This window comes from Vulpes lagopus, chromosome 7 (assembly GCF_018345385.1).
Source record: "Vulpes lagopus strain Blue_001 chromosome 7, ASM1834538v1, whole genome shotgun sequence".
Taxonomy (NCBI): domain Eukaryota; kingdom Metazoa; phylum Chordata; class Mammalia; order Carnivora; family Canidae; genus Vulpes; species Vulpes lagopus.
In genome coordinates this window covers 12889455-12901761 of record NC_054830.1, presented here as the reverse complement: position 1 = coordinate 12901761, position 12307 = coordinate 12889455, and the positions used below count along the sequence as shown (strand labels likewise).

Sequence of the window (12307 nt, the reverse complement as noted above, 5' to 3'; positions counted from 1 at the left end):
TGGAGAGCAGGATGGTGGTCACCATTTACCGAGGACCTACTATGTGTTGTGTCATTCACTGCTCACAGCAGCACTGTGGGATAGATACTCCTCTGTTGTACAGGTAATGGGATCCCACAGAGGGAATCCACTTGCCCATGGGTAGTTTATCTGAACCATGAACCCTGCAAGTATGAGCCTTGCCCTGACAGTGACCACGAGGTCCATTTCGTGGCTGAAGTAACCGAGGCCTGGTGGGGTAGGGAAGCAGGGGGGTACCCACCCAAGGCCACAGGATGAATTCAAGGGAGAGAAGGACCTGCCCAAGTACCGTTAAGAACCAGGCAAAGGAGAGGGTCAGGGGATGAGAGGTGGCAAGACCCCACCCCTGCTCTCCATTCCAGGTGGTTTGAGCCCTTTGTCATCCAATGGCTGGACGAGAATGAGGAGGTGTCCCGGGATTTCCTACATGGGGCCCTGGAGCGAGACAAGAAGGATGGGGTGAGGACACTGGCCCATGATCAAGGCCCTAGTGTGCCCACAGTGGTCTCCCTCTGAGGCCCATTGGGATCCAATATGAGGTCAAAAATTACACTTGAGATGAAGCCAGTCTGAAAGATGGCCACCATCTTCGTCTTGTTCATAGTGTTGAAAGTGTTCATTCAACAAATGAATGAAAATTCATCAAGCTGGAAGCCCCACACTCCCCATAGCCTCTGTGTCCACATCTAAGTCACCCTTGCACACTATTCATCTCACTCCAGGGTAGTTGGTCTCTGGCTTTCCCCATGGAGAGCAGGGGGGTTGGATGCTGGGGACTGTCTGGCTCTGACCCCTCTCTTCCTTTCTGGCCTCCGTCCCACTACAGTTCCAGCAGACATCAGAGCATGCCCTATTCTCCTGCTCCGTGGTGGATGTCTTCTCCCAGCTCAACCAGAGCTTTGAGATTATCAAGAAACTCGAGTGTCCTGACCCCCAGATTGTGGGGCACTATATGAGGCGCTTTGCCAAGGTATGGGAGTGCAAGTGGGATTAGGGATGGAGTCCAGATGAGGAATTGGGATAGGGTCAAGGTTGAGGTTGCAGTTGAAATTGCTATTGGGATCAAGGTCAAGACTGGGGTTAAGATTGGGATTGAGGTCAAAGCTGGGGTTGGTGATATCAGTGAGATAGGGGTTGAGGTTGAGATCAATGTTGGAGTTTTGATTGGGGACAGCATTTAGGTTGAGTTTGGAGTTGATGTCAGGGCCGTGGTTAAAGTTGGAATTGAATTTGGAGATGGGGTCAAGGTTGAGGATGGGATTAAGCTTGGGTTTGGGTTTAGGGTTACTATTAGTATAGAAATTCAATTTGGCATTGAGGTTGGAGTGAGTGTTGGGATTAATGTAGAATTATGGCGGGCCTTGGGGTGAGGTTGGAGGTTGGGACCATCTAACTGGCATTGAGGGTTCCAGCTAATTGGCTTTAGGCTGAGTTGAACTTGAGGACTGTAAGTAGGAATTGGGATTCTGTCTGGGATCCAGTCATGCTTGTTCTTGGAGCTGGGTTAATATGATGGTTGATTGCTCTGTGAAAGAGCTGACTCTACATAAAATAGTCATCCTTACCTGGTGGTGTCTCCTCTTGGTTGTGAGGGTCATCTTGGGTAGAGAATTCACCCATTCAAGTGGTCCATCTTAAGTTCTCTTAGGGGTTTGGGTTCATCCCTGATCTCACTAGTGACTCTTGATGGACCTGCCCAGCCCCAGCCCCCATTCTCACCCCATCTGTGTCCTCCCCAGACCATCAGTAATGTGCTCCTCCAGTACGCAGACATCATCTCCAAGGACTTCGCCTCCTACTGCTCCAAGGAGAAGGAGAAAGTGGTGACCTGTGGGGGACCCTATCCTGTCCCCTCTCAGCCCCATTCTGTACCCCCAAGGCTCCATCCTTCCCTGAGCTCTGTGTCTATGTGTGTCCAGCTGTGTGTCCGTGTACCTGACTGTGTGTGTCTGGGGGGATCTGGAGGTGAGGGCACATGCCTTCAGTGTGTCATTGTTGCGAATGAAGCCTTCAGGGTGTATGGATGTAAGTGTGCAAAGCTTTGAGCCCATGTGGGAGAATATGGGTGTGTGACAGGAACTCTCCCCCTTCCTGCTACTCCCAGAAGCCTAGCCCACCCTAGGGAAGTTACTTAGCCCTGTTTCCCTCTGCCAGTCTCGAGACACCCCCTTCCCCAACATTCCCAGAAATCTGGTCCCAAATGCTGTCTTTCATTCTTCCTCCGGACTCAGACCCTGAAACCATCCTGGGGTCCCTGGCAGTGGATGGGGGAGGCTCTGGGGAAGGGTACTGAGCTCTGACTCCCTGCTCTTTTTGCATCCCTAGCCCTGCATCCTCATGAACAATACTCAGCAGCTCCGAGTGCAGCTAGAGAAGATGTTCGAAGCCATGGGAGGGAAGGAGGTGAGGCGAAGCCCAGGCAGGGTCATCACGTACCCTGCATCCCTGCAGGCCCTTGATGAATTCCCGCTCAACTACTCCCTCTAACCCAAGCAAGCAGCTTCACCATCTGTGCCTGTTGCCTCCCCAGCCCCTTGGGATCTCTTTCCCTGTGTTGGATGGGTGAATACCCCATTTATGTGGTTGCTCTATAAACCTGACCTGCTATCCCTTTTCCATCCTCAGCTGGATGCCGAGGCCAGTGACATCTTGAAGGAGCTCCAGGTGAAGCTCAACAATGTCTTGGACGAACTCAGCCGGGTGTTTGCTACCAGGTGGGGACATCTCCAGGGCTGGGAGCAGACAGGAGGGGGTAGCCCCCACACCTCTAAACCTGGGGCATCCAGAGACTCAGCAGATGTAGTGGTGAAGACTTCAGGCTCGGAGTTAGAGCTGAGTTCAATCCTGGCTTCACCACTTACTAGCTATGTAGCCTTGGGTGAGTCATTTAATTTCTCTGAACCTTAGTTCACTCATCTGTAGAATGAGGATAATAGTAATAGTACCTGGGTAGGACTGTGCAGTGAGATAAATAGCACAAGTGAATGTCTCAGCCCAGTGCCCAATTCTGCTATTAAACACCACGTCATCCCCTGCTCAGTTATATGCCATGGCTCCTTGATGCTCAGGATAAAAACATAAAGGTCCATGGGTCAGCTTTTGAGACCTCATCTGGCCCTTTCTCTGGGAGGCCTGAAGAGTGTGGTCTGAGCTCCTTCCTTCTATGCCCCCAGCTTCCAGCCACACATCGAGGAGTGCGTAAAGCAGATGGGTGACATCCTCAGCCAGGTGAAGGGCACAGGCAATGTGCCAGCCAGTGCCTGCAGCAGTGTGGCCCAGGATGCTGACAATGTGCTGCAACCCATCATGGACCTGCTGGACAGCAAGTAAGCCAGGCTGGGTAGACTAAGATGGCCAGGAAGAGTTCAAGGATGGGGCCTCAGAGACCTAGGGCTGGCCTGGAGAGGACATTCAGGGCATGTTTGCTGGGCAGTGGTTGTATGGTTTGGATGGGTGGGTGGGTGGAGGTATGAAGGGATAGAAATATGGGTGAGTAAATGGTTGGAAGGACTGTGAGTAAATATTTGTATGGGTGAATGGACAGTGGTTGGATGGATAGATGACATGAGAAATGAGTGCGCTGATTGATGGGTAGATTAAAAGATAAATGCTTGGAAGGCTAGATGGAGGGTAGATGAATAAAAGGAGGGATGGATGGGTAAATGAATAGTTAGGTAAGTATTTGGATGGACGGATGAATAACCAGATGGATGGATGGACGAATGGATCAATAGATTGAAATAAGGAAAAATGGATGGAAGTGTAGATGAGAGGATGGATGAATGGGTGGAAGGGAGGGAGGGAAGGAAAGAGGGGATGGAGGATGGATAGAAAGTTGGCTGGGAAGGAGGGAGCAAGGGAGGAGGGGAGAAGAAAAAAGTTGGAGGGGTCATTAAATTTGGGGGAGGGATAGTTTGGAGGATGGGTGGGTCAGTTGTTGGATGGATCATGGTGGATTGATTACTCGGTCTCCTTGAACCCTCATATATCCAGTCTCGAATTCTTGTTTTCCCTCTCAAGTTTGCCCTCTTCCTATACCATCCCTTCCCCTCTGCCTGAACATGGTCCCAGCCCACTCACAGTCCCTAGTCTCCAGCCTTCCTCTTCCAGCTTACCCTCCACGCTTCTTTCGAACAGAAAAGTCTATGTATCTCATGAACACTCCATGGTTCTTCACTGCCCTCATGCTGAGGCCCAGGCTTTCCTCCCAGGTGTTGAGTCCCTTTCCAGCCTGGCCCCTGCTGACCTGTCCAGTCACCATTTACTCCTCATGTGTGTCATGCTTCATAGCCCCATCAGATCATTCTGGTCAATGGGATCCATCAGGCCCCATTCAGGGGTCCCTGTACAAGCTCTGTGCCCTCTGGAGCATTTTCCCACCTTGCCCATTTGTTCAGGAAAGGGGGCTCTGTAGGTTAGAGCCAGGTGGGCCATCTCTCAGACCTGCCCTTCATCTCCAGCCTGACTCTCTTTGCCAAAATCTGTGAGAAGACGGTGCTGAAGCGGGTGCTAAAGGAGTTGTGGAAGCTGGTCATGAACACCATGGAGAAGACCATCGTTCTGCCGCCCCTCACTGACCAGACGGTGAGGCCCACAGGGGGCCAGAGGGGATTCCTGGGCAGCCTCCCCTGTGGGAGCCCAGAGAACTTGATGCCAAAGGCAATGGGGCTCAGAGGTCAGTGGGGCCATTCAAAGATTAGAGAGGTCACCTATGGATCAAAAGTCACCAAAGAGTCAAATAGGTCATTCATGGGTCAGATATATAAATGTCAAAGAGGTCACGTAGAGTTAAGAGATGTCTAAGGGACACAGAAGTCATATGTGGATCAATAAGGCATACAAAGGTCGGAGATCACCCAGAAAATAAAGAGGTCAACTTGGGGATCATGGCATCCATGGATCACAGAGGTCATATGGGTCAGTGGGTTCATCAAAGGGCTTTTTGGGGTCAATCACGAGACAAGGAGGGGAGATACCATGGACTTGGAAGATCAGAGACCAATAGAACACAGGGCTCCCAGAGGTCAGCCAGAGGTTACAGAGAGCATCCAAGGTCAGAGAGGTCAAGCAGAGGTCAGCATTCATCTACAGACCAGGACCATGCCTCTAGAATCCTTTGGGAAAAGCCCAGAGACCGTGATCCCCAGGGATCAGGCTTCCAGGTGGGATTGGGTGAACCTCAACATCTGCGAAGGGGTGTGGCTGGGTGGGCTGGGTGTGGGTTCCTCCAGGGAGGTGTGCGGGCCTGAGGACGGCAATGGCACATGGGTTGATGGCACAGTACAGAGTGAGAGGACGTTCCTGGGTGGTCGGGGGAGGCTCGGAGAGGGTGGGCAGGGCCGCCAAGAGGCACCGATGGTGGGGGATGGTGGGGGAGGCTTTAGACCTCCCGTCACCTGTCACCTGCCTGTCTCCTCTGGGCTGGGCAGGGGCACGGGGTCCGCCCCTCGGTGCCGTCTCCGCCCCCTCCCTGGCCTTCCTGGGAGACTCATGATGACTTATTCCCCCCTCCCCCACCGCCCCGCCCCCATCTCGGCTGACAGATGATCGTAAGTAGAGGCCCTTCTGTCCGTCTGTCTGTCCGTCCGCTCTGTGTCTGGACTCGGCCCACCGCGTGGCTGCACCCACCCCACCCAGTGCCCCCTCCTCACCCACCGGCCTCCCACCCACTGTCCCACTTCCCGCCTAGATGTGCCTGTGTTTGTCTGGGGCGGGGCATGGGGAGGGGGCGGGGCCTGGAGGGAGGGAGGCCACGCCCGCCCACCCCGCCCCATTGTTAAGTACCCAGGAGGTGCCTTAGGGCTCCCAAACCCCAAGCCTAAGGCCAGCATCTCACATCTGACTTCATCCCTTACTTGGGATTCACCCTCACCCCCATGCTCTGACTCCAGCTGGATACTGGTCCCTCTCTGAAGCTAGAAGGAGGCTAAAAGTCAACGGAGTTCTCGAACGTCCTCGCTGGGCTCTCAACTGTTAACAGCCACACAAAATACAGGCCCCCACCCCCACCCCCGAGTCCCTACTCAGCTGTTAGGCACAGACCCCCCAACCCCCACCACCACCACCCCTGCCTTCCCACTCCCACCGCATGATCACATGAATCCCAGACACACACCCAGGCACCCAGGTGGGAGACAGCATTTGTGACTGTGGTGGCAGGCAGACCTGGCGTCAAATCCCAGCCCAGCCACTCTGTGACCTTGGGAAGTCACTTCACCTCCCAACCTCCGGTTCCTTGTCTGGAAAAAGAGGTTACCTGTAATAACTCTCGGAGGGTTGTTGTGAGAACCAAACGGGATGATGCATTAAAGTCTCATCTCTGTGACTACCTGAGGCAGTGCTCACTAAATTAGAGCTGATATTGTTGGTGATGGTAGTAATATGTAGACACACAGGAGGGCAGAGATCAATAAAACCACCTCAGAGTCCCCTCCCCCCCTTTGTGGACAAGACAATTATAAGATTTCACCTGTCAAAAGTTCACGAGCGTTCATCTCACTTCTTGGTGGCTGCAGTCTGGGTCTTTGGCTGTAACCATCTGGTGGCAGGATACCCAACAACAGTGTGTTTATGGGCAAGGAGCTAAAGGGATTCAGTGTGTTTATGGGCAAGGAGCTAAAAGGATTTATTGATGATTCTTTGTGGGTTTTTTTCTTTAAGATCTTGTTTTTGTTTATTCACGAGAGACAAAGAGGCAGAGACATAGGCAGAGGGAGAAAGGCACAGGGAGCCTGATGTGGGACTCGATCCTGGGACCCCGGGATCACTCCCTGAGCCAGCCAGGGGCAGACGCTCAACCACTGAGCCACCCAGGCGTCCCTATTGATGATTCTTTGTATGCTCGACCTCGTAGTTGCTGTACAGCCTACATTCATGACAACCCTTTGAGTGAGGTGGATATTATTATTCCCGTTTCGCAGAAGAGGAAAGCTGAGGCTCAGAGAGGAGGAGTCACTTGCTCAAGGCCACATAGTAAACATGCCAGAGTCAGGTTCCAAATTCAGACCTACCTGAATTTGGAGCCTATTTGATCACCTGTTGACCCAAGAAACAAGATCCTCATATATACAGTAAACATAAACGGATCATACTTTGGCAGTGACTTCTTTCTCTCTGGCTCTGTATTTCTATTTCTCCTCTTTCTCTTTCCTATCTCTCTGACTCTTATAGCTTTTAAGAGTTGGTCATTAAGGTACACACACATTCCTCCATGCAACCCAGCCATCAGCGCCCTGTGCGGTATAGATGCCCCTTACCTCCTGTCCCCGTGAGTACGTGTGATCACCCTGGGTTCCCACCCCACATGGCTTGCCAGGTTGATCACCCTGTGACGTTGTCTCTGCAGGGCACCCTCTTGAGAAAACATGGCAAGGGATTAGAAAAGGTAATGAGGGCCTCATCTGTGCTGAGGTCCTGAGCTCTGGTGTCTGGGTGTGTGTGTGCATGTGTGTGTCCGTGTACATGGGTAGGAAGGTCAGCTGGGATCACAGGTAAAGGCAGGTGTCCTAGCCAAGTCCCAGAAAACCAGAAGTTAGAGATGAGTTGATTCTCCAGGGTCATGGCTTGGAGTAGGTGTCCATGTGTGAACAAACATTGGCACAAACGGCTCCCACCCTCTTATAACAAAACCCAAAGGGCTTATCTCAGCCCTGGGCTCAGCTGAAATTCTGTGGCTTTGAGTAGGGCCCGGACCCTGGACTACTGCCCTGGACTGAGACACATGTTGTTTTTCATGTAGATTTTTGTTGTTGTTGTTCTAATGGGTATTTGTTGTAAGGAGATGGGAGCTGTGGCAACACATGAACAGTTGCCCTTGCTGTGCATTCATGTAGGAACTATCATACCTGTGAGCACACAAGCTTCCCTACTCACTCATTTAGCCCTTTGAGGAGGGGCACATATTCAATGTGCCAGGCACTATATACATGTAAGTGCATCCATGTAGGGGTGAGTGTGTGAGCTTATGTGTGTGACTGTGCACACATGTGGAAGTGTTTAGGGGTCCATGTGTGTATTTTAATGTGTGAGTTCTTCTGTGTGTATGTGTTTTTGTGTGCTGATCCAAGTGTGTATGCGTGCGTGTGTGTAAACTTTCTGCACCTGTGTGGATGTGCTCGGGTGTGTGTCTCCACATTGAGGGAATTCGTGATACCCATAAGTACATTTCTTTTAGAAGCAGCCCTGTGGGAAAAAGTCTTGGGAGTTGGGGGAGGAGAGAAACCCAAGCCCTTTCTCTTCTCTCCCCCTCTCCAAGGCACCCCATCCCTAGGCAGGCTGTCCCCAGGTGATGGGCTGGTTGTAGCCTCCTGGCAGTCGGGGAGTCCAGCCAGAGCCCCCAGTGGGAGACAAGGGAAGGTGCCTAGCTGGGGAGGGGGCCCAGTGTTAGACTCAGGACCTGGGGGGCAGCTTGTGGGCTGGGGAGCGGGACTGTGCTTTGAGAGGGCAGGGAAGCCCCAGTGAGCATCCTCCCAACAGCCACCCAAACTCTGACCTCCGCCTGATTCTCTCCACAGGGCAGGGTGAAATTGCCAAGCCACTCAGATGTAAGACCAGCCTCTCACTGTCTGTCTGGCTCCCACCCCCGTCCCCCTCCCCACCCCGTGCCTCCTTCCACCTCTGTGGTCCTTGCCGTCTGGGGGCGCACTGTGAACCCATTTGTGGTCTCTTCTTCCTTTGTCTGTCTGGTTTGCTCGTGAGGGTGGTGGGTGGGGGGAGGCAGGAGGGGAGGAGGGTGTGGCAAGGGAAACTGAGGACCAGATAGCTGGGCTCCTAAGTCGCTGTGCTTCAGGACAGCCTCAGGGAATTACAGACAAGGAATCAAAAAAGTGGCCACAGCCAGGCCGATAGTAAGGATGTTAGTAGGGGCAGCTCCCACTGGCCAGCTGGTAGACCGTCAATGTGATTCCAATCATCTCAGCTGTAAATGGGCCTCCTTCCTGCCTAGCCCTGCTCAGGACCCCAGACCACCCCAGAGCCCAGTAAATGCAGGACCTCATCGATACTTAGGCCTACCCCAGCCCCCGAGCTAGTGTAGGTGCCCCTGTTAACCAGCGAAGGAAACTGAGACCCAGAAAAGTCTAAGGACATGCCTCAGGTCACCCAGTACAGTGACTGGAGGAGGCAGGACTTGTGGCTTCCAGGCCGATCATTGCCCCCAGCACTGCTCATGACTTTGAGGCCAAATGATAATAATGACAGTGAACACTGAACAAAGACACATTTAGCCCCAGCTAAACCATGAAGTAGATATGATTTCCCCCAACTAGATGAGAAAGCTGAGGTTCAGAGAGGTTAAGTGACTTGCCCAGGGCCACATAGCAGAGCTGGGATTTGAACGCAGGCCCACCCAGGCTCATTGGAGCCATAACCGGGATGCCATCTTGCTGGTGTCTGTTTTGGGTGGGTGGAGGATGGGTACTGAGGTGTGTGTTGCTTGGGGAGGATTCTTCCTTTTACAAGGTCGTACTAACAGCCACCCAGATTACTGGGGGGAAATTCTCCTACAGGAGCATGGGGCCCGGGGAGTGGTGGTGCTGGGGTCACCAGAACCCATCCCACAGTTTTCTTGAAACCCCCTGACTTTGGGCTGCCCAGCCTGTCCCATACTGACAAACACCATCTGGGGCTCCCTGCACCCATGGCTCCTCACTGCCTGCTCTCTTTCTTCTCTGTCCCACAAACCTGGGGTCCTGGTAGAGGTGAGAGGGTGGGTAGTGCGCCCACACTGGGATTTGCAGGGACAAAGTCATCACCTCCTCCCCCTCAGCACTTCCTGAGGGGAAGCTCCAGATCTGTCTCTGGGACATAACCATTGCCCTGCCCAGAGCTTCTGGACAAGAACCAAGGTGGTGTCCGGGGCTAGGGTGTCAGTAGGGCTGTGGGGGATTGGTCTGGAGGACCGCCACCCTCACCTCGGCTGTGACTGTTGTTACCTGCAGGGAACCCAGATGATCTTCAATGCAGCCAAAGAGCTGGGTCAGCTGTCTAAACTCAAGGTGAGGCCAAGGGTGGGGACAGGAGGTTGGGGTGGGGACAGGAGGTTGGGGTGGGGACGTTTCCTGGGGGAGAGGTCCCAGAATGGTGACATGCTCAAGGGACAGAAGCCCCACTTGGACTGACTTAAGCCAATTTATTCGCTCCAGTGTGTTGGAAAGATGTGCAAAGTTCAGCTTCAGATACAGCTTGATCAAGGGTACAAATCGTTTATTTGACAAATATTGAGCACCTGCTGTGTGCCAGTCACAGGCAAGGCACCAGGCACACAGCAGACCCACTACCCTACTTGTCAGAGTTTTCCATGAGGCCCACCCCAGACAGGCATATCCCTAAGGTGGGGTCTGCTCTGCCCACCTGGGCCCTCTCTCCATCCATCCAGGATCACATGGTACGAGAAGAAGCCAAGAGCTTGACCCCAAAGCAGTGTGCAGTTGTCGAACTGGCCCTGGACACCATCAAGGTGAGAGGTCCCACCCCTGTCCCTTCCCAGGTGGAACAGGCAAAGGGTGTGACTGGTGAGGACATGGACCTAGACTCCCAACCCACCTTACTTTATTCAATTTATAAACACTCACTGATGACTCCTCTGTCAGTTCCAGGCTGGCTGATGCAGGGTCCCGCGGAGCCCTAGGTTCAGGGGGCCAGCCAGATACAGACACCCCCAGCTCTGGGGTGTCAAGCTCTAGGTCTTGAGGAATGCATAGGAGTTCCAAGCCAGAGCAAACAAAGCATTCTAGGTAGAGGGCCAGCCCATGCAAGAACCCTGGGGGCGGGAGAGGGGGCATGAAAGGGGCCGTGGTCTCCATGAAATGAAAAGCATGAAAACTACTCTGAAGGCAATTTTTTTTTTTTGCTGAAATAATTATAGTGAAATAGAGTTGGCAACGTATTAAGGAGGGTGGTCAAGGAAAGCTCTTTGCGATCTTAACCAACGGAGGGAGGAGAGCGAGCCAGCCACGGCAAAATTAGGTGTTTGACTTTGGGAGGGAGGCCGTCCCATCAAGGAGCGCAGGAAGTGCAAAGACCCTGAGGCAGGTACCTCGAGGGGCTGGAGGAGAGGCGAGAGGCGAGAGGCTGGGTGTTATTTTGAGAGTGCTGTAAGCCGCTGGCTTTGGGGGCAGGGCTGGAGGTGGGGGAGTAGCAGAGCCGACCAGTGTTCTGAGGCCCCGGGTCATCCAGCACGTCACCACTGGACACGGCAGCGGGGGTGGGGTGGGGGTATGGGGCTGCCTAACTAGACTCACCTCTCCCCGCCCTGTCCTCCACAGCAATACTTCCATGCAGGTGGCGTGGGCCTCAAGAAGACCTTTCTGGAAAAGAGCCCGGACCTGCAGTCCCTGCGCTACGCCCTGTCCCTCTACACGCAGGCCACTGACCTGCTCATCAAGACCTTCGTGCAGACGCAGGCGGCCCAGGGTAAGCGGCGGCCTGCTAGCTGCGGCCACCCAGCCCCTAAGCCAGTGAGGCTGCCACCGACTCACCTCCTCTGTGACGTCACGGGCCGGGGCAATTGACAGCCCCCGGGAGTCCCCCCGAGCTCCGCGCTGGCTCGGGGCCAACGAGTGATCGCCTACTCGTGGGGGCGGGACCTCGACGTCACTGGGCCAGGAGGTGATTGAAAGCTGTGGGGCGGGACCTCTTTGAAGGCCAGGCCCCGGGAGTGATTGAAAGCTCCTGGGGGCGGGACTTGGAAGGATGGGATCCAGGGAGTGGTTGACAGCTCGGGGGAGGCGGGGCATATGACGTCATGCGGCAAAGGAATGATTGACAGCCCCGGGGGATGGGAGGGACCCCCGACCCGATGGAGCGGACCAGAGGGAGTTTCCATTTCTCAAATTCTGTCTTTCTCTCTCTTCTCTTGCCTCTGTCTCCTGTCCCTCTCTGAGTTCACGCACAGCAGCTGGGGCTGGGGAGAGCAGGACTCTAGGGTCCTAGTTCCCCTCCCTGGGGACACCCCCCGCCCCCCATTCAAAACTGGCCCTAAGACGCGGGAGAGAAGTTTGGCCGCTGACCCAGGCGTAGTTCCCGCAGCGGGGTGGGAGGGAGAGCGGCCGTCCGGCCAGAAGCTGGGGGGAGGGGAGCGCCCCCCACCCCCCACCCCCCCACCCCGAGTCAGCCCAGGGCCTAGGGCCCTCCCTGGGCGCCGGGCTTCCGTGCTCAGCCTCGTGCCCAGTCCAAGCTGCTGCTTTTAGTGTCCCTGGTGTCCCCCCCGGAGCGGGAGGCTGTCCGTCCGTCCGTCTGCAGCTGACGTTTCTCTCTCTCTTGTTTCTCCTCCCTCTCACTCGCCGCC

At 54.3% G+C, this 12307-nt stretch overlaps 1 protein-coding gene across 4 annotated transcripts in view; it reads left to right on the top strand.

Annotated features, from left to right (window-relative positions):
* UNC13A (unc-13 homolog A) overlaps positions 1-12307 on the top strand; it is a 64778-nt gene that overhangs the window by 42342 nt on the left and 10129 nt on the right. For 2 of the 4 annotated variants that reach the window (XM_041760331.1, XM_041760329.1), the window contains exons 29-41: positions 384-480; positions 848-991; positions 1761-1844; positions 2347-2424; positions 2647-2735; positions 3195-3347; positions 4482-4605; positions 5565-5570; positions 7367-7405; positions 8535-8564; positions 9960-10016; positions 10397-10477; positions 11286-11433. In XM_041760331.1, coding sequence (XP_041616265.1) covers positions 384-480; positions 848-991; positions 1761-1844; positions 2347-2424; positions 2647-2735; positions 3195-3347; positions 4482-4605; positions 5565-5570; positions 7367-7405; positions 8535-8564; positions 9960-10016; positions 10397-10477; positions 11286-11433 — 1130 coding nt within the window. The remainder of the gene's footprint in view (positions 1-383; positions 481-847; positions 992-1760; positions 1845-2346; positions 2425-2646; positions 2736-3194; positions 3348-4481; positions 4606-5564; positions 5571-7366; positions 7406-8534; positions 8565-9959; positions 10017-10396; positions 10478-11285; positions 11434-12307) is intronic. The other 2 variants (XM_041760330.1, XM_041760332.1) reach the window with 2 other exon arrangements.